Below are 27,355 nucleotides of genomic sequence, written 5' to 3' on the forward strand. Positions count from 1 at the left end.
CCCCAACTTCATTTGTAGGAGATGCTCAGGATCTTGTAGGATCAGACAGAGGAAAAGCTAAAGTTTTAACATTTTCTGGTATTTTCTACTCCTCTCTGTTGTAAAGCTAGTTCACTTTCTGTCGTAGTATTCCCAACACTGTACATCTCTTACTCATCAGGATGGTGCTGGAAAGTGATTGACATGTTCTTAGAATCATCAGCAAACATAATGTTCCCCTCACCACCTTTTTTCCTACTTCTCTAACCTTTGTGAAACATAGTACCCACTTTATCGTGTAGTCCTAGGCAGCTCTTGTGAGTACACCCTTCCAAGGATAAGTCATCTCTTTCCATCTAAATCAGCAGTGAATCCTGTGAAATGAATTGCAGGATTTCAGGATCTGTTTCTTCTTTAGTATGGCCAGTTTAATATGACATCCTCCAGGTACCATCTTTAGAGGCAGACTTGACCAACCTCTAAAGCCAAATAAGTTTGCATTTTCTGGTAACTTCCTCTGAGCTCCTGATATGATCTTTGTGCTACTCCTACCCTCCTTGCTTTGTGCTACTCCTTCCCTCTGGGCTATCTCCTCTGAAGGAACCTCCTGCAGCCTTAAAAAATTGATACCAAATAAGTGGAGATACTTAATGTTTGAAGTACCAAGAAAATGTTATTGTTTTTTTCTGTTACATCAAGATTGGTGCAACTGAGTCCAGTGCCAACCCTTACAGATATTAGTAGATGCCACTTAACCAATTATTTAGCATTTCTATTGTATGTAAGCGTCTAACCTCTACAATAGAAATTGATTTAGCATTTTAAATTGGATCGCATGAAACATGATAAAATGCTGACAATATGGAATAGTTGGCTTGGCCTGATATAATTTGATTCTATGAACTTGCATGGCTTACTGGTACTGGCTCTGATAATTAAATGGCTTTTCAAAATGGTCATTGTTGACCTAATTCTGTTGGCAGTATAGTCAGTGGGAGTTTTAATATTGACTACTATGGGAACAGTTAGACAAACAGATTGCATTAGAAATCCCATGCTGTGTGTTTAATTTCACTTCCTGATACAACAATCTCTAAGTATTAATGAGAATTCTTGCCAAGATAGAAAAGCAGAACATAGCTTTTTTTCCTTTCTGACAATCTTTGCTATCTTCTCTATCCATTCAGTTATTAATGCAGTAGCCAAGTTACCAGATGAAAAAGAATGCCTTTTTCTCCAAACTTTGGGATGCAAAGTTTTGCTTCTCCATCTCTCTTTTCAGAGCCACCATTACTGCTCCATTATATTTACGTTGGTCAATTTTTCTATCAACAAGCAAACAAAACAATAGCAGAAAAATCCAAGGAGATTTGACCGTCTTATCCAATTTAAGATAAACTTTCATCCTTCTTATGCCCTATTAAAGGTCCATAAATCTCCTGAATGTTTGGGAATTGCTTTCTTTTCCTGCTCCATTCTGTGTTAGTGTTAATGCTATTTTTCCCCTACTAACTCTTATTCTCCATATCGCTATTTCGATTTGTCCCACACTGGTATCTGAACAAATTATGAGTAACCTGAATTTTGAGCCAGACCCGTAGAGTTGTTTTGACCATTTGTTGGTTCTTGCAGTTTTCCTTCTGAGACAAATTAGTCTGCTAATAATTATAGTATTAAGTCTCCCATGTCACCTAACATGCTGATTACTTCCAGTTCTTGCCCTGTATCTTGCTCGGTGGATTGCTTAGTTCTTTCATTATTGTTTTTTCACTGCAGAAATTTCCCTGTGCTGTTCATATTTGCTGGTGCACTTAAAACAAAGGCTGTTGCAGGACACTTTTTTAGCCCTGCTACAGCACTTGCTGTGGCACGTTTTTGTTTTGTTTACTTTTGCAAGGTTATTGATTTGCTTTACAGAAGAGGCTTTTTTATGTAGACGTGCACACTCTGAGGGATCCGCTTTTGCAGGTTATGTTAATGAAACTATCCACTGCAAATCATTAGCTAATGAGTCTGTAGGTAGTTGACATTAAAGAGAAAGTGGAGGATTAGGTCTTCACCAGCATTTTAGAGAACTTTGGAAACTTTTCATTTCTTGTCAGAGTGCTTCACGCTGGCACTGCAGTCATGCTAACATCTGCTCTCCTCCCTCTGTCAGCAGGCTGTATGCGGTACAGAAATAACACAAAGTGCCACCCATCTTCACTGATCTGTAGGGTTTTTTTAATTTTCCTTTTTAGAAGGTGCAGAAATAATCTTCAGCTGGCACCAGGGTAATATCAGCTGTTCTAGCTTTGCAGCACAAGACGCTTAAAAACACTCTTGCATGAAGTTGAGCATAGGAGTTTAGATAAAAATGACTCTGTAAATTAGTGATTCAAAGTAATGTTTATTAATATTCCTCTTTAGCACAGGGGAGTGTATCTTACACTTCCATCACAGTAAATAGGAATTCTAGCATTCTCAAAGATTAGTCACTGTTTCTTATTCCCAATTCTGCTGCTTGAGTTATAGGGCAGTGGCAGTTGGGGTGTGGTGTTTTTTAGTTTTTTGTTTTTTGTTTTTTTTTTTAAGGGGATGTTAAAAATAGATTGCTGTCTCTTGCATCAGTAGAGGCTGTGTCTGTCATGGTGAAAACTGAAGAAAAGTCTAGTCTATATTTTTTCCCTTATAGGCTTTTTGTATTGGGGGAGGGTTGTATGCACAGTGAATGAGACGGTACAGGATGGAGTTCTCACATCAGAAAGTCTTGTTGATTAGAAAATTTTTGTGGATGCTAAGAGAATTGGCTAGTGGCATTTTTAAAAACTTGAACAATTAGTTGCTTTAGGTCTCTTGATTTGGACTGTAGGAGTCTTTTTATCTTTCGTTTTGTTTGCTGGAGCTAGTTTCTCATTCCTTTTGAAACCTGCTGCAGAGATTCTCTTCAACTGTAGAGAATCCTACACTCTGCAGGGTGTAGTCCTGTTGCTGTTCCTCTTGCTGCTATTTGTCCCTTTCAAAAGCATCTTCTAATTCTAGTAAAAGTCCAAAGCAAATGCAAACCCTGAAAACTGTTTTGCTGCTTTTCTCCCAGGGCTACATATCAGCGTCATTTCAAAAACTGCTACACGGACTTTTAAAAAGTGTATTTTCTCTTATGACTTTCACTGGCTCTTACTGTGTGCGGCAAGATCTGGACCATGACTCTTCTTTTTCCCTTTGGCCTTTTCTCTTTAGCAGGAAAAGTTGGTATGTCAGCAGGATTCCTTCTGTTACTGATCCACATCTTAATAGGCTGGAGGCTTCTGATAAAAGAACAGCAGCAGCTTTTACATTGCTGATTTCAGGAACCCCGCTGGTTTTACAGAAACCTCAGGGCGAGGTGTGGCTTTGGCTGTGAACTGCAAATGCTGCGTCTGCAGTGGGAGGGGAAATGGAAGCTTTGGGCTGCTTGGATTTAGATTTCGGTTTGGTGAAATAGCTTGAATCACAGAATGTTAGGGATTGGAAGATGAGAGATCATCTAGTCCAATCCCCCTGCCGGAGCAGGATTACCTAGACCATATCACACAGGAACGCGTCCAGGCGGGTTTTGAATGTCTCCAGAGAAGGAGACTCCACAACCTCTCTGGGCAGCCTGTTCCAGTGTTCGGTCACCCTCACCGTAAAGAAGTTTTTCCTCATATTTAAGTGGAACCTCCTGTGTTCCAGCTTGCACCCATTGCCCCTTGTCCTGTCAAGGGATGTCACTGAGAAGAGCCTGGCTCCATCCTCATGACACTTGCCCTTTCCATATTTATAAACATTAATGAGGTCACCCCTCAGTCTCCTCTAAGCTAAAGAGACCCAGCTCCTTCAGCCTCTCCTCATAAGGGAGATGTTCCACCCCCTTAATCATCTTCGTGGCTCTGCGCTGGACTCACTCTAGCAGTTCCCTGTCCTTCTTGAACTGAGGGGCCCAGAACTGGAGACAATATTCCAGATGCGGCCTCACCAGGGCAGAGTAGAGGGGGAGGAGAACCTCTCTTGACCTACTAACCACACCCCTTCTAATACACCCCAGGATGCCATTGGCCTTCTTGGCCACAAGGGCACACTGAAGGCTCATGGTCATCCTACTGTCCACTAGGACCCCCAGGTCCCTTTCCCCTCCGCTGGTCTCCAACAGGTCTGCCCCCAACTTGTACTGGTACATGGGGTTGTTCTTGCCCAGATGCAGGACTCTACACTTGCCCTTGTTATATTTCATTAAGTTTCTCCCCGCCCAACTCTCCAGCCTGTCCAGGTCCCTCTGAATGGCTGCGCAGCCTTCTGGTGTGTCAGCCACTCCTCCCCGTTTAGTGTCATCAGCGAACTTGCTGACAGTGCACTCTATTCCCTCATCCAAGTCATTAATGAATATATTGAATAGAACTGGTCCCAGTACCGACCCTTGAGGGACTCCGCTAGACACAGGCCTCTAAGTGGACTCTGTCCCATTGACCACCACTCTCTGGCTTCTTTCCTTCAGCCAGTTCACAATCCACCTCACTACCCGATCATCCAGACCACACTTCCTCAGTTTAGCTGCGAGGATGCTGTGGGAGACCGTGTCAAACACTTTACTGAAATCAAGACAGACCACATCCACAGCTTTACCATCATCTATCCACCAGGTTACGTCCTCATAAAAGGCTATCAAGTTGGTTAAGCATGACTTCCCCTTGGTGAAGCCATGCTGAGTGCCCCTAATGATCCCCCTGTCCTTGATGTGCCTAGAGACAGCACCAAGAACAAGTTGTTCCATCACCTTTCCGGGGATGGAGGTGAGGCTGACCGGTCTATAGTTACCTGGGTCCTCCTTCTTGCCCTTTTTGAAGACTGGAGTGACATTCGCTTTCCTCCAGTCCTCAGGCACCTCTCCCGTTGCCCACGACTTAGCAAAGATGATGGAGAGTGGCCTAGCAATGACCTCCGCCAGCTCCCTCAGCACCCACGGGTGCATCCCATCAGGGCCCATGGATTTATGGACGTCCAGGTTGCTTAATTGGTCCCTGACCCAGCCCTCATCAACCAAGACAGATTCCTCCTCTATCCTGACTTCTGGGGCCTCAGTGGTCCGGGGCTCCTCAGGACAGCCTCCAGCAGTATATTGAAATGCTAACAAGCTTTGCAGAACAACCTCTGCTCTTGTGTTCCTGGTTCCTCAAGTGTGTGGGAAACAGCCACGTAATGGACTTTCTTCTCAGCCCACGTTTCTTGCTCACTGACTTCAAAAAAGAAAAACAAAAAAAATATTCTAAAATGCACAGCTTGCTGGAGTAGGTTAGGAATGTGCTGCTAGTGTGTGGCATAAGGAATATTTAGTTTCCTAGTGATTCCCAGGCTCTGCAAGTAATATTCTCCCCACAACTGCCTGGGAAGGAGACAAGTAGGGTTCCAGTTACAGATGGGGATCTGAATCCAGGGAGAATAGACTTTTGCTACTTGTGCAAGGTCATGCAGAGAGCAAATTTCTGAATGGAGAACAAAGCACTGCGGAGGTCTGTTTCAGAATGCCAGAGTCCCTGATTGAGTCTCATTATTTTCCTTGCAGTTTTAGTGCTGTAGGTCCTCTTGTAACCTATGAATGCAATATCAGGAATTCTGTTTGCTGGGGACTCTGGAGGTCCTCCAGTTTGGCCTCCTGCTTGTTGTAGGATTGTTACTGTCAAAATCAGACTGGGTCAGCCATGGATTTGTCTAACTCCTGTCTTGAGACTTCCAAGGATGGCAGTTCTGCAGCCTCTCTGGGTAACCTGTTCGGTGTTGCACTGCCCTCCTGGGGAAGAAGACTTTCGTGTGTCTGCTGTAGGACAATAGATGCTAGATCCTTTCCCCTCATTCCCCAAGGCCCAGGTATTTATTGTGAAACAGAATGAGAGGTTTTTGAGGGGGTACAGTTTTGTCTGATACCACCTAACATTTCTGACTTCACTGGAAAAGCTTGTGAAAGGTGAGATTATCTTAAGCTGTGATGGCACTTAAACTGGACCGTGAAGGAAGAAGCACTAAAGAATAGTCTGCAGATTATGCTCTTTTGCCTGCACTTCTGGGAATGAAAAAGTGAAACTTAACAGATCTCTTTGACTAACAGAAAGTTCTCATCAGGACTGTGGTGTGCTTGCTTTTGCTTATCACAGTCCAAATTCTAAAGTTTCTCATTCATTTTCTCAGATGCTGACATTGGTTCATTGACTCTCCGTGTTTTTTTGTTGATACTTTTGAGACATTGTCAAACAATGAAGAAAGTGGATATTAGGCTACCCATATGTAAAATTGTCAGGAGTCTTTGGTACAGTAAGTTGTATGAATTTGGAACATTAGAAGATGTGACTTACACAAGAATCACAGAATGGTTAAGGGTTGGAAGGGACCTCTGGAGTCCAACCCCCTGCCAAAGCAGGTTCACCTAGAGCATGTTGCACAGGGTTGCACCCAGGTGGGTTTTGAGTGAGTATCTCCAGAGAAGGAGACTCCACAAGCTCCCTGGGCAGCCTGTTCCAGTGCTCTGTCACCCTCAAAGTAAAGAAGTTCCTCCTCATATTCAGATGGAACTTTCCATGTTTCAGCTTGTGCCCATTGCCCCTTGTCCTGTCACTGGGCACCACTGAGAAGAGTCTGGCCCTCTTGACACCCACCCCTAAGGTATTTGTAAGTGTTGATAAGATGCCCTCTCAGTCTTCTCTTCTCCAAGCTGAACAGACCCAGCTCTCTCAGCATCTCCTCATAAGAGAGATGCTCCAGTCCTCTGATCATCTTTGTAGCCCTTCGCTGGACTCTCTCCAGTAATTCCTTATCTTTCTTGAACTGGGGGACCCAGAACTGGACACAGTACTCCAGATGTGGCCTCACCAGGGCCGTGTAGAGGGGCAGGATAACCTCCCTTGACCTGTTGGCCACACTCTTCCTAATGCACCCCAGGATACCATTGGCCTTCCTGGCCACAAGGGCACATTGCTGGCTCATGGTGAACTTGTTGTCCACCAGAACACCCAGGTCCTTCTCTGCAGAGCTGCTCTCCAGTAGATCAGCCCCCAACCTGTACTGGTACATGGGATTATTCCTCCCGAGGTGCAGGACCCTACACACTTGCCTTTGTTGAACTTCATGAGGTTCCTCTCCGCCCAGCTCTCCAGCCTGTCCAGGTCTCGCTGAATGGCAGCACAGCCTTCTGGTGTATCGGCCACCCCTCCCAGTTTTGTGTCATCAGCAAATTTGCTGAGTGTACACTCTGTTCCTTCGTCCAGGTCATTGATGAATAAGTCGAACAGGACCGGACCCAGTACTGACCCCTGGGGAAGACCACTAGCCACAGGCCTCCAACTAGACTGAGCACCACTGATCACAACCTCTGGGCTCTGTTGTTCAGCCAGTTCTCGATCCACCTCCCTGTGCACTCATTTTAAGCCACACTTCCCTGAGCTTTCCTATGAGGATGTTATGGGAGACAGTGTCAAAAGCCTTGTTGAAGTTCAAGGTAGATAACATCCACTGTTCTCCCCTCATCAACCCAGCAGTTGTGTCGTCATAGAAGGCTATCAGAACAGAACCATTAAAGCTCAGTGGCATACTCAGGATGACTAAGTGACATTGTTGGGCTTTTCTTTTCTTGGAGAATACTTTGTTACGTAGTATTTTTAATGTACATTTTTTTTTTTCTTATGCTGAAGGGACAATGGAGACCGATCCAGGCACCGAGCTCCCCGGAATGCCCGCATGTCTGCACCATCGCTGGGGCGCTTTGTCCCAAGGTAAGGCTTGTACATGTCAGAGTAAAAGGGTGTGGAAATCCTGGAGGTACCAGTTGCAGTACAGCTCCCTGGTGCTTTCAGATGGATTCCTTTTATTGCACAGGGCTGCTTTATTCTTGGTTTGCAATTTCTGGGCCCCCTGAGGTGGCATGTTAGTGTGATCAGCTCATCCTGTGACATTTGAAGGACAGCATGGTCTTAGTGCTTCTTACCTGCAGGTTGGGGCTACGATGTGGAGACAGAACAGGAGAAAAGAATCTGATCAGAGATTCTCAGCACGACATGCTTGTTTGAGATTAGGAAGCTGTTGTGGGAGGTAAAGGATTTGCTTAATGCTGATCTTCATAGCCACATTGATCAGAGGAGGATCTAATCTGTAACTTGCCTTTTGTTTGAAGCAGTGAAGTGGCTGGCTAAGCAGAGGAGTCCAGCCTTCCCTCTACTATAGTCTGCTGGAATATAGTCATGTTTCCTCAGAGTAATTGCAGTTGCTGTCCAGTGTACTGGGGTGTCTTTTTCCGTGTAAGCTTACCCTCTTTGTTTTTGCAGACGCTTCTTGCTGCCAGAGTACTTGCCTTATGCTGGGATTTTCCACGAACGGGGACAGCCTGGCTTGGCCACCCATTCTTCTGTCAACAGGGTTTTGGCAGGTAATGCAATTTCCTTGTTTGCAGTAGTCATGTATACTAGTGGTATTTTTCTTGTGAATCTGAGCAGAGGAGCATTGATGAGGAAATGTCTCATTCCAACTTTTGAGGTTCTATTTAAGTTGCCTTAAAGAAGAGAAAGGACTGTTGGAGTGATGTGGTGAGCTGTCATTCAAGTTCTTGGGCATTGCAGATTCCACACTTCAAGTATGTGTATGGGAGTCTCTGTGTGAATTGGGGAGGGGTGCTGTTAACAATTCTCCCTTTGTTTAACTTCCTCCCCTATTCCTAGATGTCTTTTTCTTAACAACCTGACAGACTAATGATCAGCTTGCTGCAGGTCCTTCTAATTGAATTATAGGGTGCCTTGTTCATGTTCCGACTGACAAGACACACACAAGGCAATGTGGGATTCAATTAGGATCTTAATAAGTGCATATTAAAAAACTCAGCTGCCACCACATACAGCACACAGGCATTTGGGAGCCTTAAAGGGCAGGCAGAGGTGGGAAGGGAGGTGGGGGGAAGAGGAGTGTGGCACTCTGGCAGTTCATGAATGAGATGGTTATAGATGACATATCTTGAAGGTGGGTCTTTTTTGGCTGGGTCTGAGTTGCTCTGTAATTAACCCCAGTTCAGGGGAGTCATCTTGGAGCTCGGGGGAGAAGGAGGGATGATGTATGGACAGGTAGGTTGGGATGTGGTTCTTTTACTTCTTGTAGGTAATCATGGGACCACCACTGAAAAGGAGTACTGAAAGGTTTCTCAAGAGGCTGCATGACCCTTTTCCTTATCCCAAGGCACGATCAACTATGCTTAAACCATTTTGGACAGGATTAATCTAACCTGTTCTTAAGAGTCTTCATTGGTGTTTTCCCAACCATTTTGGGGTGGAACTGTTGTTGGTTTTGCATGGCTGATTTAGTATGGCAGTGGTCTTGTCTTTGATAACAGATTTCTGGCATCTCCCAGCCTTTTGTCTCCCTGGATATTTTGGGTTGAGTTCATGGTTCATAGACCTTGCTGTTGCAGTAATAGTAAGAGCTCAGCCAAAGGCTAAGCTCCAGAGCCCCTCTGCTTTTTTACTTTAGGAAAGAGTGGAGCTAGCCTGTAGCTTCAGCTGATGCACGTACTTTCCTGTGCTTGCTGCCTGTGTGGGCTTTGGCTGTCGGCACGTGGAAACAGCACACTGGCAGCGAATTACTTGCTGCCAGGCAACACTGCAGAACTCTTGTGTGGCCCTGCTTTGCTGGAGACACCTGCCTTCAACCCTCCTCCAGCCCTCGTGACAGTTTGCCTGTTCTTTAGAGGCTGGGAAACAGCCTGGCTTTTTCTCCTTGCGTGTTTTAGGGAATTTGAGCTCCAAAATACACGTGCTTGCTCTTTGTTGTGTGTACGCCAAGATTAACAAAAGAAGGCAGAAGTTGTAATCATGGGACTTTCAACAAACAAGATCAATCTTTTCTGTATGGTGCTGTGCTGAGCCTACTGAAAAGGCAAGGTTTGTTGCCTCCTACGGTGTTGTGGAACCTCACACTGGAATGGCTGGGACTCCATAGTAAAGGCTTTGCTTGACTTATTGACTTAAATATAAAATTAATTCTCCTAATGCAGCAGCTGCTTGTGATATGTTGTTTTAATATTCTGTTTATTTTAGTTTGTACCTATGCTTTCAGCTTTCAAAATGTTTTTTACGTTTGTGCTCAAAAACATGTTAATGTGTTGCAGAAACCAGGAGAGTTAAAGTTGTAAATATTAGGTGGAGGCATGAAAGATGAGAACTAGAAAATGAGGTTGCAATTGTGGAATAGTCAGAGAATTGCTCGTAGTTGTTATGTTGGTCAGCAGCATTGTCATTTTCAATATTATATTTCAGACCTATTGAAAGTTGCAATGCTGACACTTATGCTTTCCTTTTTAGCTAGCCTGTGTCAAAGCTTGTGGTAGTTCGTTCTTCACTATCATAGTGAAAAACCTCTACTCAAGCTCAAAAGTACTTTAACCCTGGCCTGGTAGTTATGGGTGAGGTTGCCAGCCTTGGCTGAGGGGAAAAATCATTCATCTATCTTCCTTATTAACACAGGGTAATCTAAGCTTAAGTGCCTTAAATTGCTTCATCATAGCATGTATCCAGACTGTCATTTCTGAAATATGTTTAAATGCATAAATGCCAAATATATTTCTTATGTAACCTCTACAGCATCTGAGAAAAGATGCCAAAACCCCCTGTATTCCTAATGTGACAGCTTTCTAAAAACTGACAATAGGCTTCTGTGGTCAAGTATGAGTGAGAGCTGTTGTTTGGGAAAACACACACGGTTATACTTCTGCTCCTGTCCCCTGCCCCACTTACTGCTGTATGCGGAGAGGAAGAAAAAGCAACAGGAAGAGTTCTTTTGGGTGTGTGAATTACTTTGGTGTGCTGACTGATTTTCTTGATGTCAAAGCTCTTGCTGTCAGGTTCTGTCCACATTTACTTTCAGATGTCTGCTTTATATGAACAGCTTTCCATTGTTCTCATGCAACTGTTATAGACAATAGCTCCATGCTAGGGAAGACTGCCTTGTGGATAAATTCTTAGAGCAGTCTGGTTTAATGAACCATTAAAAATGACAGGTTATCTAAGCAGACAGGCTAGTACAGCAACACAGTAGGTTTGGCAGAATGACTCTGCCATGCCAGGCAGGGCTTAGGTCAGGATTAGAGAATCCTTTGTACTAGTCAGGGACTGGTGGCCATCCCTGCGCCGAGGCACTTCCAGGCAAAGTATAGGAAAGGTGGCAACAGATGGGTAGAGTAGGTGGGAGTTCAGGGGGAGAACGAAGCCATACTAGTCAACATGTCAGACAGAGATATCTCCATGCCAGCAGCCTAATTTGCATGTAGCACTGGAACATCAACAAACGAGTCCCAGTAGCACCTTGCTGCCTGACTCCCTGTTTACTGGTGCAGTTTAGATATAACAGCTGATACGATGCGCTGCATCACTGTGCTTTCTGGCACTAAGTAAAACACCATGTGAAAATATATTACATCAACATTGTTACCTTTAGCATTCAAACTTATAATCACACCAAAAAGTGTTGCTAGTTTGACAAGTTATATTTTCCTGTAAAGTCTTGATTGGCAGTAATTACACTGTCCTCCTTTAATCCTTTATTAACTGAGTCTTATATCAGCTTTTTCATTATTTTGTCTGGAATCAATGTCAGGCTGACAAGACTGACATGTCTCATCCTGTTTCAACCTTTTAAAATACTGGTATAACACTAGCATATTTTTCAGTCTTCCACATTCCAGTTTTATTTCAAGACTCAACAAAAAACCTGAGGGTTCATTTGGCAGCTCTTCTGAGGCTCTTGGTGGTGTGGGCTGTAAGATACCCTCTGGACTCTCCTCTCCTTGGTGAACTGCCATAAGTGATGGGGTTGTGGTCTCCAAGGAAACATCCATACAGTGAAAGCTAGTTGAAGTGGTTGTTTGCTAAAGTGATGATGAGAGCAGTAAATACATTTTGGCTTCTCACTTGGCAGGACTGGCCAATTGCATGGGGCAGTACAACTGGAATACTGCATCTTGGGGCCATTTCAGCCTTCTAGTCTCTTGGGTTCTCTGCCATTTGCAGGCCAACAGAGTGAGGGTTTGGGGTGTGTTTTTTTGTTTGTGGGTGGTTTTATTTTTTTTTCTATGCTTACCAGGAGATACCAAACAGTTGTTCTGTGGGATGAAGTTATACCTTCTGTAATGGGAGTTAGTACTACAGCAAAGTTCAGCAGTGTTAAAACATGCTTGATGCTGGATCTGAGGAACACACAACTCAGTATTGTGTTTACCACCTCCTACTGCTTTTTTTTTTGGTTTTTCTTTAAGCTAAATATTTCTGCCCACTGTTTTGTTTGGTTTGTTTGTTGGTTTGGGGTTTTTTTTGGTTTTTTTTTTTTTTTTATAAATTTCTCTTTCTCCTAGGTCACACTGTGAGCAGGACACTGATAAGTAATTTGAGGGCCAAGTCATGGATATTTTTTGGCATGTGGTAGTAGACAGATGTACATTTTAATAGCTTTTTAAAAATCAGTAAATACATTAAAAAAAATCCACTTCATTGCCACTGAAGTGCTTATGATCTCTTATTTTGCCTATGCGAACTTTTCCTTTAGGCTTTATAGTAATTGACTACTTCGGGATGGACAGAGACATGCTAATGGTATAGTGGAACAAAGAAGGCTTTAGTTTCAGTTCAGTGGAAGCTCGGAGGAAGAAGAAAATCAGTGTTTGCCAAGGAACATTGCAGGAGGCTTTAAAAATTGACACAGATGCCAGTTTGTTGACATTCCTGTTACTCAGCAGGAGACCTGCAGATGAAAGTTTACTGGTTTATGACAGAGTTACCTAGCTTTGTGAAATGCTTCTGTCTCACCTCACTTTGTTTTAATAGGCATCCATTCAGTTATGTGCATCTCAACAATCAAAATATTTTTCCTTGCATGAACACAGATTGTGTTTGTCTGTTCTGGCTTTACCCCCAGACTTTAGCTGTTTAAATGGAATCCAACACAGTTGCTCTGAGTCCTCCACCTCATGGGGAGATCCAGACTCAGCGTGGCTTAAGGCCTGAGTGATACAACACTACATTTACAGTTTTTGAGTGATTTAATTGCTATTTCAGGGTAATAGATTCAGACCAGAGACTGAACACTTACAAGTATTCGAAGAATGAGCTTGCTGTCACAGATTTTTCCATAGCCCACACCTATTCAGAGTGTGACCTGCTACAAGAGTAATAATGGGGCAGCTTTGGATATCTCTGCTGGGGTTGCCAAACAAAGCTGTCTGTGGTCTTGTTACACTGGGGTAGGGCTGAGGCTATAGGTGAAGCTAAGACTCAGTTGTTAGCCTGCCTTTAATTGGGATCTAGGACTTCAAAGTGCAATGTTCAGCTGCTGTTTTCCCAAAATCACATAAGCTATCCCATTCTTCAAAGCTTGGCTCCCTGGGAGAATTCCAGGTCATGTGTCTTCAAGTGAATTTCTGTACTTTAGACAGAAACTGCTAACGCACAATTGTTAGAGCATTTGAAGTTTCATCAGGGTGAAAATTAGCTAAGATGTTAGATAAGTGTTGTCCTCCTTCTGTGACAGGAAGTATGATTTGAGCACATGATAGTTCTCCTAATAAGAATTAGGGCGATGAGCTCTCACCAGTCCAATTTTTGAACCAGACCCACTAGCTAAGGTGCCTCCTGGTGCATGTTCCCAATCTGTTGATCACTCGAGCTGTGTTAAGGGCTGATGTTCAAATACAAGTGAATGGCTTTAACCTAAGGCCCGTTAAAATGGATGTTGATGAGCCTGGGATACAGACAACTGGATAGAGTGTGGTTGCTGCTGCAACTAGAATTAGCCCAGTAACCTTTCACTTCTGCTCTAATGATGACAGTGATCATGATAAGAGGCTGCTCTGGTTGCCTTGGAAACCATATTGTAGGCAGATTCTCCAGTTCCTCTGGCATCACAGGTATGATTGCCTCCCATGGCTCAAGTTTCCTTGACCTAATCCTGTTCTGTCACATACAGTGTCAGTGAGCTGTGAATTCTATTCTGAAATGCCCTCATCCTTCAAATGTGCTTGCAGTGATGCACAACTGTACAAGGCAGGACTGAGATAGGTGACTTGAGAGCGCCAGAAGGCCAGCAAGAGTTGATGAAAAAACTCATCCTAATTGTCTCTGATGTACCCTTGTTTTCCCCACTGTTAGCAGGTATGTACCTCACTTCCTCTGGCAAGGCTTTCTCTATAGTTGCCCGAGAGTGTTGTTTTGAGTCCATACCTTCATCTGTCAGTGATTGGCTTTTTGCTGTTAGCTTGCTTCTGCCTTTTCCTCTAGGACAACTACATGAATTCGGATTAGTGCCCTGATTTAATCCTCCTTTTTCAGTAGGCAGATCTGTAGGGTAATATAACCAATGAACATAGCCATGTGGCTTTCTATGCAGTGTGTTTCTGTTGTAAGTCTGTTGGGTACTGCTTAATATGGAAAGAAGTAAACTTTTGAGTAACCTCATTCTCTGTGGTTTCTCTGTGATATAACTCAGTGGACACTAAGTGATGTAAGAGGCTTAAAATATGCCTCAAGTTCCTCTGTGACTGGAGATCTATAGGTATCCGTCACCTTCATCACAAACCTGAGAACTATTTATAATTTATGTGAAAGTGCAACCTTTCATGCAGAAATGTAAGGAAGAAAAGAGGCTGTAGTGCTGAACTGCAAATGCAGGAACTGATAACAGTAGGGAGTGGAAACTGTACCTTTATGGAACTGGTGATACGTATCCTTGGAGTTGTAGATTTCCTCAACATGGTGCTTAAGCTTCTGAAGGCAGTAGAATTTTGTAAGTGTGGAGAAGACTTTAATTGTGTGACATCCTCTTATTTAAGTGTTCATTTATAAACGTGCTTTATGTGTTCTAATAACACTTGCAGCCTATGAGCTTTCATGAAGCTTAGCTACTGGACCTCAGCTCTCATTTACCTTTGCCTCTTTCCAACTGCTGCTCTAAAAGAGCAGCTTCTGGCTATGAAAGTTTTTAACATTACTGCTCGATCATAGTGGAGTATGTCACAAATAAAATCTCCTGATAGTTTGGTGTCACAGATGGATTGGATGAAGTCAGAATAAAGTCATATACTGTGAATTAACTTTATCTTAGAAGTCAACAACGGATCTAGTACTACTTCATGGATTCTATAGCCATGGCTACAGAGTTATACCACATCATGACTGTGGTCAGAAGGTGAACAAACATTCTTCAAATGAAATCCTTCTACCAGAAGGTAGAAATAAGTTTGTTAATGCTTAAAAAAGCCAAGCCTAGAAACCAACTGGTAATATGTATCTTCTTGTGGCTACACAGGGGTCATATAGCTGATCCACAGATGCTATGTTCTCCCTAGCAGATCTGTCTTTATAGTACATCAGTCATTTTTCACTGTATTGCAAGCACCAGTGAGTTTGTTTTTTTTCCAGTCTGTGCTTTATTTGGCACTCCAGCTGCCACTTGTGTCCTGCTGTAATCTGTGTCATCCTGTAGCATTGTACCTTGGCACAATGAAGGCTGAAAGGTAGTTGATGTTATTAGCATTTGAATGACTTACAGGCCATCTCTTCTGAAATACTAGTCCTGTACAAAGGCCCCACAAAAGTTCCCAAGCTGGTGGCATTGGTTTTGATGCAGATAAATGCTACTTACAGTTAAAGGGGGTTTACTTCTGCTGTCTAGCTAGACGTCTCCTGAAAGTGGATGGTAGGTAGTATTGAGAGAAAGCCATTAACACATGCATTTATGTGATGGAAAAGGTTGTGTATGTTGTTTCCAGTTAGCCTTTTCCTGCCATCCAAAATATCAAATTCTGCAGTGAGAAGCTGTGCGGTTACTCATCCTCGTTTTGATGTCCGCTCCTACTGTGCGCTGTTGCATACAAAAAGCATAGACAGCTAGAAAGTGTCAGGGTACTGTGTGTGCTGGAATGGAAGAACGTTAATCTGACTGTCTGCTTATGATGCTCTCCTTGCTCTGTGCCTCTGTTTACTTGCTTCTTCCATTTAGCAGCAAAGGTGCTCCGTGGGCACAAACTTCTCTGTTGTCAGCTGTGAACAGATCCAGTTTGAATTCTTTGGTTGGGACATTAAGAGTGCAAAGCACTAGAGATTGAAGGGCAGAGGGGATGAACTTGCATCAGAACTCTTGTAAGATGCTATTCCCTAACTGATTCCAGAGACTGGAGTACTGTCAAGCCTTGAGTGACTCCAAAACCAGTTAAATTCCAAAAATAAATTTGTAATAATATTTTGTATATCAATATCTTTATATGGAAAGAGCTGTCTCTTCACACCTGAGAGCTGCAGATGGTCCAAAAGTCTCTTAAATATTGCACAATAAAGGTGAAGAGTCAAAATAGTGCTATTAGCACTTTAAAGCCTGCTCTTGCTCAGTCCTTTTTGTTCTTGTCTTTCCTTTATGCTTTTGCAGCTCAAGCTGTAGTTCATCTCGATCTGCTAAGTCTCAAATGTGTTAATTGAGACGGATGTGAGTCAACTGAAAATAAGAATCCACAGCTATGTGCACTGTGGGGGGTATTTACACTGTAGTTTTTGGGGCATCTGACTTGGGAGGCTGAGCTTCCTGTATAGTTAGCAGAGGAAGAAAAGCTTCTGCTCTGATTCATCAGCTGAATGAGCTGAACTTAGGTCCTCTGAATCTTCTGTGGTGCTGCCAGTCTACTTATCACTGATTGTACGGGGAGCTTTGGAAGAGTAGAGTACCTTTCTGCTGTGACTACCTTAGATGCCTAAAATTAGGCAGGTTGCATACTGCCCTGATGGCTGAGTGCAGAAAGGATAATATCTAGAAGAGAAGCCGGAGCAGAAGGGATGAAGTGAAAGCAGCAAAGGTGGTATAAGAAACTAAGAAAGCAGGAACTCTGAGAGGAGGAAAAGCAACAGCTGTTTGGTTTGCATGGAGGCTGTTCTTTCATGTGTGCTTTGCGTCCAGAAGTAAACACTGTTTGGCAGAGTGGCAGTGCCAAGGTAACATGTAGCTTTACTTTGATCAGTGCTGCTCACCTGCTTTCCTTACTTTCTACATTTATCCACTGAAAAGGTGGAGCTGCTCTCCACCTGCCCGCCTCCCAGTACACAAACCCTACCACTGCCTACAGCAGGTAATCAGGTTTTCTTAGGAGGGGCTGTACCCTTTCTCTGTTTCTGTAGCTTTTTGTTCTGTGGTTTTTTTTTTTTATTTTTGAGGTTTTTTTTTTAAAACTCATTCTGGACTGCAAGAATTAATGGTTATTTTGAGACCAGTCAGACAGTGCATGCTTAACTCGCTGCTGAAGATAAATGACCCTTGTGTGATAGGTATTTTTTTTTTTTCATGTTTCTGCCTACACAGTTTGAAGCTGTTACTGCCACTGTCATTTGGTGCACAGCACTGTTGCAAATTTAATTCTGCCAGCCAGGAGTATGGAACTTGGTTTTACAGTGTGAATGAGTGTGCCTGCTGCAGGAGCCCTTTCTCAGACCGCATCAGTCTTAGATACTCAATAAAGACTCATGTGACTTTCTCCTACGTTACGCTCCTCAACAGTTATGCTTCCTATGTAGCACAATGCTGTGACCTGTTTATTAATTTCTTCCCCTTCCTACTCCGTGTCCCTTCTTGCTCTGTGTTAAGCATTGATGTGACAGACAGTGGACCTGTCAACAATCTGTATTTAACGGAGTAGGCAAGAAGCTCTGGTACTTGATCAGAAGCTGTGCTAGATGTGATACAAGGAGTCTTACTGTAGGTACATTCCTTGTTGCTGCTTGATGCTGTGTCTTTTCCACATGTCATACTCAAAACATGACTACAGGGCTCAGCAGGTAGGGTTTTGGTATTATGAGAAACAGAACATCCTGGTCTTCTGTATGTAAGGAGATAATGCAGCATTTTTGTTGAGGTAGCAGAGCTTTTTGCCACTGTTTTGCAGCTCCTGAATGCATTTAAAATATTGTTTCTTGTGCCTCACAAGTTAACATGTTAGGTAAGTGAATGCACGAGTGCTATAATCAAATTTTATTAGTAAGTCAATTAGCCTTATGTTTTGTAACTGGTTGTTTTCTGGATCTTTCATCATGCCTTGCTTTTTTGATTTCATGCCTCAAAATGGGTAAAAGGGGCCCACTTTGAGATATGCAGATAAATAAGTATCTACAGGACAGCCTTGTGGGAAAAGCTCTTCAGGAAAGGAGACTTTGGCCTCTTCAGGGATCTGTTTGGGGCCAATACATGCTGTTTAACATCTTCATTCATCACCTGGATGATGGGCCGGTGTGCACCCTCAGCAAAACTGGGAGGAGTAGGTGATGAGCCAGAAAGTTGTGCTGCTATTCAAAGGGGCCTTCATAGGCTGCAAAATGGACCAACAAATCTCATGAAGTTCAATGAAGAGAAATGCCAAGTCCTGCACCTGGGGAGGAATGACTCCATACACCAGGACGGGCTGTGGACCTGCTGGCTGAAAAGCAACTTTGCAGAAAAGGACATGGGGTCCTGGTGGTCAAAAAGTTGAGCATGAGCCAACAAATGTGCTGTTGCAGAAGAGAAGGCCAGCAGTATACTGGGTTGAATTAGAAAGAGCATTGCCAGCAGATTGAGGGAGGTAATCCTTCTCTTCAGCCCTGGTAAGGCCACATTTAGAGTGCTGCGTCCAGTTCTGGGCCCTCAGTGCAAGAAAGGCTTGGACGTATTGGAGTGAGTGCAGTGAATGGCCACAAAGATGAGTAAGGGACTGGAGACGCTGACTTGAGGGGAGAGGCTGAGAGAGCTGGGACTGTTCAGCCTGGAGAAGAGAGGGCTCAGGGGTGGATCTTGTCAATGTGTATAAATAACTGGGGGAGTGAGGACAAGAGAGCCAGGCTCTTCTCAGTGGTGCCCAGTGAAAGGACAAAAGGCAATGGACACAAATTGAAATTCCATTTGAACTTAAGAAAACTTCTTTTTTATTGTTGAGAGTGGTCAAATACTGGAACAGGTTGCCCAGGGAGGTTGTGGAGTCTCCGTCTTTGGAGATATCCAAGTCTGACTGGAGACAGTCCCCGGTAGCCTGCTGTAATTCACCCTGCTCTGAGCAGGGGGGTGGACTAGAGCATCTCCAGAGGTCCCTTCCACCCTCCATCTTCAGTGATTCTCTGAATCATATGAGTGCACAGGAGAAGTGACATGATGCTTGGGTTCAGTTTAGGCGAGAATGGAGTTTGTTTTAGCTGAAGCTGTGTTAAACACTGTATTTCAGCAGTAGGTACCGCTGCTTCTGGTTGCATGTATTGGCATTGTCTGCTAAGCCTATTGTAAAACCTTGTGATGACTGTTACTGCAGAGGACTTCTGGCTCTTTCAAGGTTTGTCTGAGAGAACAGATGTTACTGGAGAATGCTTTGTTACTAGCCTGCCATGAGGATACTTATTTTGTGCCAAGTGTCTCTTGTTTTCAGTTCCTTTTGGTAAGCTGAACTGAAAGCTGAAAACCACTCAGTTGCCCACTTATGCAGCATAAGTGTCCACAGAAAGAGTTGGTGTGGATTCACGGCTGTACATTATGAGCATAATTTACAACTTTATTTGCAAGTGAGATTAGAACGAGTGCAACTTCTCTGGTCAGAGTGAATGCAGACCACTTTGTTTTACAAGATATGCATGATGAGGTATGAGGTGTCGGGGGATTTTTGGCTAGTATCTGGAAATGTGACTGCACTGAGATTAGCAGTAGTTGGAAAGATCTGCATTAACTCAAATGCACCAGACACTGTCTGTGACTGGCTGCATTTCAGGAGTTGTGGAGATGTTTGGGGTACGTTGTCCTTGGTTATGCTGCCTGATGAGAGAAATTTGTTAGAGAAATGTGTGTGACTGTGCTCCACATACAAAGTCCTGTTAAAGGGTTAAGAGGTCCCAAATACAGAGCCTTGAAGTGCTAATTACAATTTTACAGTTATGTTTCCCAGAAGAGATGATGGTGCAATTGCAGGGTTATTGTTACCAGCCCTTGTACATAGGCTTCCATATGCATTTGTGGAAGACAGTTTGAATGGGAACAGAGAGGAACTCTAAGCTTTGAATTGGGCTGAAACAATAGGGAAGATTTTGCACAGTTAAAGGAAGCAGTTTTATGAAATGACTGGGCCAGAGGCAAGATGTATTTCAAACAAGTCAGCTGTTAAGCACTTGTAAGAGCCTAGAGTTCAGTGTTACCAGTCTATTGCTGTTGACTTTTCAAAGAACCAGGTGTTTGGGGTCTAGGGTCAATCCACTTCTCTCTGTAGATGGTAAAATATGGAGTGTGACAGTGGCAATCTCAATCTGTTTATTTGGAAGGCAGATCTTTCCTGCAGTCGCTTCATTCCCAGTGATGATCCAAGCAAAGGTATATTGTGGGTAAGTGAATATTATTACAGCCCAAAGTAAGATTAGATACCTTGGGACAAGTAATGTATATGCCATTTGCAGTTTGTGAAGGTTTGTTTTGGGCAAAGTAGTGACTCTGAAAATGTCTTTGGGGAATTGCACGTGAACCAAGGGAACATGAATTCCTGTCATGGTGACATAGCTCTAAGACATTATATAGGCAGGAAATATCAGGGAGTATGAAACTGCTGTTATCTTTTTATATCGTCTTACTAACACCATTCCAGATGGTGTGCAACCCCCTGTGCGACTCTTGTGTCTGCATTTCAGAAGGGCTCAAAGTAGCTGAAGGAAGAATCAGCTGAAGAAAACTTAAGCTATAGAATGTCATAGGCTTAATGTACTTAGCTAATCAAAGACGTAGTAGGGAGTCGTTGTTACTTGATTGGTCTAGATATATCTATGTGGGGGAAAGATTTCTGATAGAGCACCCTTTAATTCAATAGACAAAAGGCATACAAAGATGCAGAAGCTGATGTCAGATCAGTTTAGACTGGAAACAAATGGCAGATGTTTGAGTGGTGGTGGTTTTTTTTTTTTTGTATCTTGAAGTCCTGCTGCATAAAGTTCACCACTTACCTTATGGTAGCTAATTGCTGAAACAGGTGGGTTTTTTCCAGTACATGGAGTGTTTAAACTAGCAAAATTGTTGCCTGAGCTCAAGGGGAAGTTTATGAGCATAGTACTGGTCCTATAGTTCCTGGTATACATACAGGAGTCTTGATGGGATGTCTTCAGTGGTCCCAGGGCAGGAGAGGTCCCGCTAGCCATTTGCATCATGTCACAAGCTGTAATCTCTTCCAGTACTGCATGATGGAAGCGAGCACTGAATCTGAGAAAGCTTGTACATTGTATTTGCTGATGCAGACTGTCCTGATAAGTCTTTCTTTGTATTGGTGGCTGGGAAGCTAAAGCTGGCTTTGAGATTCAGAAAGGCATTGGACAGAGATGATGATGTTCTTAAAAGTGAAGGGTGCAGGCTGATTCCTTTTGTGTGCATTGTTAAAGTGATGAATTTCTAGATATCATTATATCAGAAGGGGTAAGGCTTTGCAGAAGTGCTCATCTTTTTGTGGGCGGTAAGGGCCCCTTGGGGACCTGTCTCTTTGTGGGTGGTAAAGCTCACTTAGCCATAAAAGTATTTTTCCACAGCTTGCTACCTCCTTTTTAAGGGGGGGGGGGAAATTACCCACGCTCCAGAGCGCAGAGGGAGGGCGGAGACCTGTGCTATCTGCCGTGCGGAGGGGTAGGAATTCTCAGTGGCCTGCTGTGTTTGGCTGTCATCTTTGAAGAGAATAGTCATGATTTGTGCTTACGTGTTTTACATGGCGGGGGGGTTGGGGGAGCAACCACCACAAAGCAAACCCTGAGCCAGATTTGCTACACCCAATATGGAATATCTTCATAGACATTTTTACAGCCAACCTGGCATAAAGATGGAGGAAGCTCTTGCTATGGCAACATAGTTGTATGTTGTATAAGGGATATCTGATAAGGATGCTGTGTACTGATCTCCAGCTCCCTGTCCCAGGTAGATAGGATTGTACCATTGGATCCTTCTGCTTGCTGCTCTGGAGGGTTTTTTTTGTAATTGAGCATTAATGTGTCAATCTGTTATCACTTAATGTGTACAAATCAAAGGTTGTTGCTAGCTATTAGATTCTGCAGTGATAGTTTTCCCTCCACATAATATCGTTACCTCAGCTTGCTCAATTGGTTTTATGCTTCTGACCTGCTAGCTTTCCTTGATTACAGGGGAAGCTGTATGGGAAAGTATTGTAAGGTTGGTCACAACTTGCCTGCCTCTTTGGAGTGACTTTTGACTTGTGGGTTTGTTCATCCCAGTTGGGTTTACCTTACCTGTGCGGTTTACCCTGATGTGAGCCACACTGAGAAATTGCCCTCTCTGTGTAGAGGCTGGAGGAGTTCTAGAACATGCCCTTGGCAAGGGCAGAATCTATGGAAATGAATTTAGGCTGTAGACTTTTCCCAAAACATAAAAGCTGCGTTTGTCGGTGGTTTTGGGGTGTTACACATGTGGAAGGTGGTAAGTGTCCTGTGTGAGACAACAAAATTCTGAAAGAAGACCACACATAGGACCCAAACAGTATTTGTGCAATAGCAAACACAGGCCCTAGTCAGGATGAGAGCACTATATAAACTCATACCAGCTTTTTAACTCGTTGCCTCAGAACTCAATGAAAAGTAAGTATAGACAGCAAGAGATTTTATACACTAACAAATACAAACAGGAACCAAGGGTGGAGGTGTACTTCATATATGCCTCCCTCTCCACACCCCTGTTTTTTTTAAAATTAGTATACCACCACCTCTGGAGTGGAGCAGAAGAGGGAATGGTCTCCAGTGTCTGCAGGAGCTCAGAGAGTTGGTTTTGAACTAAGCGGAGCTACAAGTCAGTGGTACTAAAGGAAGCTGTATTTTGTTTTCTTGAGCAGTAGGTTGACACACTCTCCTGCTGAGCTCACTGTGGGCTGTAATCCAGCAGCCCTGGCACGCAGGGAGTTACCATGTTTCTGAGAGTTCAAAATCAGCGGCAGCTGTGAGCCAGCTTCTATGAATGTAATTGCTCTGGGCTCTCAAGTCCTGCTGAGTTCCCAGTAGCCTGGCTTCTGAGTCCAGCTCTTGCTGATCTGAGAACCAGGTTCACATCTCTTTCCCTTGCTTTGAGCGCTGCCTGAAACTATGTACAATTCAGCTGTATCAAGCTGCTTCAACCCACCTGTTTTTGCAGCAATTGGTGGGAAGGAGTATGTAGGTGTGCCTTATGACCTATTAGATAACTTCAGAGCTGGCAGCAAGCAGAGAGATCAGTGTGGAAGAAGTTGTGATGTTCATAATTGCTCATTTGTCTCCTTCAGCATCTTTGGGGGTGGTAAGAGTGGTAGTGGTGGAAGTCATTCACAGAAGGCAAGGGAGGAGTAAGCCAAGAATAAAAGATGTTACCACCTTTGCTAAGTAAGAGATAATAATGACGGTTAGACTAGTAGTCCTGAGCTTTGACCAGGAAGGGGGTCACTAGAAGTTGAGCAGCTTTAGTAGTATTTGAGAGATGGAAGGTAGGCTGGAGAGGATCCAAACTGAACTTGTCAGAAAAAGAAAAGTGATTGCCAGGAGTTCCCATGGTGCAGCTTGAGAGCTAGATATGAGAAGAACACAGGAGTGAATGCCTTTCTCCTTCTCACCTTAGACATCCAAACTGTGATCCAGAATCTCTGAGGAATTTAGAGACGCAAGAAATTAAAGCATGTTTGTATTGTGAGAGGAAAGAGAAGAGCATACAAATGTGTACTGTCAAATGGCAAGGGATGGAAATTGGCACGAAATGGGGAGAGATGGGGATAAAATCATAGGGGCAGGTGAAGTGCTTGGAAGGGTTGAGAAGGTGCTTCTGTATGTGATGGGAGGAATTTCAGGAGGGAGAGGGATGGTTGAAAGGATGGAGGAAGTAATGTCACTTTGTAATTTTCTTACAAGCAACTGAGATACTGCACAGAGAGAAATGGAGGCTGGAGGAGGGGAGGGTTTGAGGAATGAGTCAAAGGTGGTGACGAGGCAGCTGGGATTGCAGGCGTGGGTTTCAGTTAAGCTGGAGAAACACTTTGTCTTCTTTCAAACAATTGCTCATATTAGCATTCATAGTGTGGGCATGCATGCACACATCTGTGTGATGTCTTCTGGTGTCCTGCAACACACAATTTGTTTGAGGATCTGTCTTTTGGTTCATGACTGACCAACCCAGTCAGATCTCTCTGTCTTCCCTGAGATGCCATAGTAGATGCAGAAGAGAAAATTGTGTACTGGAAGGAATTGGTCTGGTGACAGTTTTCATTAGAGTTGTCTTGCAGTACATGGTGGAATGGGAACTGGTATCACGGGTGGGTCAGGCTCAAAATCTGATGGGGAGCATGACTGAGGGAAGGAGGCAGACACCGAACACACACACGTACACACCCCAATTATGAGGACACTGAAAAGCATGAAGGAAGATAAGGAGCTACTGGAGAGGGTCCAGTGGAGGTCTCTAAAGATGATTAGAGGACTGGAGCATCTCTCTTGTGAGGAAAGGCTGAGAGAGATGGGTCTGCGTAGCCTGACGTAGAGGAGACTGAGGGGAGATCTTATCTATTGATACAAATACCTTAGGGGCAGGTGTGGCCAAATTCTTCTCAGTGGTGCCCGGTGACAGGACAAGGGGCAACAGGCACAAACTGAAACATGGGAAGTTCCATCTGAATATGAGGAGGAACTTGTTTACTTTGAGGGTGACAGAGCGCTGGAACAGGCTGCCAGGGAGGTTGCGGAGTTCTTCCTCTGGAGATATTCAAAATCCGCCTGGATGCAACCCTGTGCAACGTGCTCTAGGTGATCCTGCTTTGGCAGGGGGTTGGACTAGATGATCTCCAGAGGTCCCATCCAACCCTAACCGTTCTGTGATTCTGTGAAATCCAAAACTACTTTGACAGAATGGAAGGGAAAGAAGACACAGGAGAAAGAGGGCTGAGGGCAGACAAATAACTAACAGTGCTTGTAGACTGGAAATCATAGCAAGATGGAATGAGAGAGAAGGGCTGATGGTAAATGCTGGAAGACATTAAGTTGTGGTAGGGAGGGAATCAGTAACAGAAAGTTTAGAGAAAGAGCTTGTAGGCCACATGGAATGAACAGATTTGCAAAGATTTTGAAAGATGAGGTGAGAAAGCGTGTCGCTAAGGACTTGATTGGGTTCCCTATGTGGAAGGCATGGAAGGGGTGCAAGGGGAATGTGTTTCTATCTTTTCCTGGCCCATCTTGGCCGCTGAGGTTCCACAGAAGACCCCTCGTTCACTAGTACGTGTATGTCTGTTGACACAGGAAATAGTGAAGCTGAAGGCAAAGCCTTGTCATGACTTCTCTGCTTTCAAAGAAACTAGCTGTAACTGGATGTCGGTCTCCCCACTCCTGTGATTTTTAGTGAGCTACTGCCTACTTCTGCTGTCCTCTGACTTGTGAGGCCTAATAAAATTGTCCTTTGGGACTGTAATTTTACACTGAGTGCTAGGACTGCGAGGCTGACGTTGAATGCGTACCATTTTCTAAGCTGTACCACTGCTGATTCTTTTGTTAGGAGCTAGACCTCTGGCTCTGCTGCTGTGAGGATGAGATCTTGGAGCCTCTCACCACAGTTTTTTTAGATTGTGACCCCTACTTCCAGTAAAGCATGGCCTGCTCTAAATCTTGATTGTGTATAATCTAAAATCTTACTGCACACCAGTAAATTGTGATTGCCCTATTTTCATCGTCTGAATTTCCCTCCACACTTGCTCATGAATGGTGTGTGGAGTAGCTGTGGTGGTTATATTGTAAAGCAGCCTCTTGGGCAGGTCTGCTTAGTATCCTCTGGAAGTATTATGAGCTAACTGAAGCTGGATTAAGGTCAAGTCTGCCCTAAAAAGAAATAAAACCCATCTAAAGTATCCATCTGTTGTACAGCGCAGGGCCTGCATGCTGAGTAACTAGGAAGTACTTCTGCTGCCTTGAGCTTAGGTCTTAGTTTTTCTGTGTGTGGCTTTGAGTTTGACTTTTAATACTCCTTAAAATAATAGGATAAAGTGTTATTCTCTTTTCATCTTGTAGTTGCTTTTGTAATTGCAGTGGATTGGACCTGTATGGGTTGAACTCAGCTGTGGCACTGATGTACAGAAGTCACTGCAAAGTTATGAGCTTGGCTGAACTTCTTGGTGGAGTCCTGTTGCTCTCTGGGAGCTCTGACGCTGTGTCACTCTTCTGAATGTCACACTGTTACTTTCTCGTTGTTACACAGTGGTCCATCAGGGTGTGGACCAGCATGCTTCGTCAGTCCTGCTCCACATCTCTGGGATCCCGGTCACCCCTTGAGCCTGAATCTCTGCATTGGCTCTAAACGGAGATCCCTGTGGATTCGCTGAGGTGCTCGAACCTGCTTTGTGCATTAAAGTTAGTGGCGATAAGGAATGAGTCTTGTTTCCATTGCTGCATCTAGATCATGCCAAACTGCCCTCAAAGCTTCTTCCATCAGAAAGTATTCAAAACATTGCAAAAGCCAAGTACGTTATTTGCTGTAGGTTTATTTTGTTCTTTTCCAGTTGGAACAATGTGGTTTCCCCATTGTGTTTTTCCAGCCTGGGCTTCCTCCTTTCAGTCTCACCATCCTTTAAATTTAAACTACTTTCCCATTAGTTAAACTATTGTTAGATTTTGTGTTTTCCCTGCTTGCTTGTTTTCTGCTTTTTTTTTGGTTGTCTCCCTGTTCACTGCTTTGCCCAGAAGACAGCGAGCCTGGCTGCTTACTTCCCAGTTTTTGTCCTGCCTTCTCTTCTTTTGCTCATCAGATTGGGGATACCTCATAAATTGTTCCCTTTAGCGATGCCTTTCCAGCTTTGTATTCCCTACGCAAGGTTAGTGCCTGTCGTCTTTGCAGGCACAGCCACTGTACAGGACCCACCAGTCTAAGAAGAGTACAGCGCACCCTTAAAATACATTTCATAAATGCCACCTGTCAGCTCTTCATTTGCCCTAAGACACTTTGTTAGTTTATTATATGGAGTTTATTTAGGTTGTCAGGACCTGCATTCTTATTAATGGAGGTGCTTTTTTCTCTGAGAGCGTGTGACTTTGCCTTAACCTCCCTAGACGAGTACAGATTCAGAACAGACAAGTATTTCCTCAACAGACCTATCCTGCTCACCGGATATTATGACTGTGAAATGTAATCAACCATTGAGCATGTTTAGCGTAGTGCTTGGTATTGTGGTGGTAGCTCAGTCCGTGTCACTAAGCTGACACAGCATTTTCATTGCAAGTTTGGATGCACAGGGCTCGTGCTGTAATATAGCAGTCCTGAAATGTATTTAAGGATAGTAAGAATTTTTGCAAGCCTTCCATTCGCTGGCAAGCACAAGGCTTTGAACGTGTTTCTGTGCTTGGAGGTTTTATTA

General features: G+C 43.7%; 1 protein-coding gene across 4 annotated transcripts in view; it reads left to right on the forward strand.

Moving 5' to 3' along the window:
- The window catches only part of AMBRA1 (autophagy and beclin 1 regulator 1), a 151,623-nt gene that overhangs the window by 51,994 nt on the left and 72,274 nt on the right, over positions 1-27,355 (forward strand). For all 4 annotated transcript variants that reach the window (XM_068399339.1, XM_068399342.1, XM_068399340.1 and 1 more), the window contains 2 exons: positions 7,653-7,733; positions 8,283-8,383. In XM_068399339.1, the coding sequence (XP_068255440.1) occupies positions 7,653-7,733; positions 8,283-8,383 (182 nt within the window). The remainder of the gene's footprint in view (positions 1-7,652; positions 7,734-8,282; positions 8,384-27,355) is intronic.

This window comes from Nyctibius grandis, chromosome 4 (genome assembly GCF_013368605.1).
Source record: "Nyctibius grandis isolate bNycGra1 chromosome 4, bNycGra1.pri, whole genome shotgun sequence".
Lineage (NCBI taxonomy): Eukaryota > Metazoa > Chordata > Aves > Nyctibiiformes > Nyctibiidae > Nyctibius > Nyctibius grandis.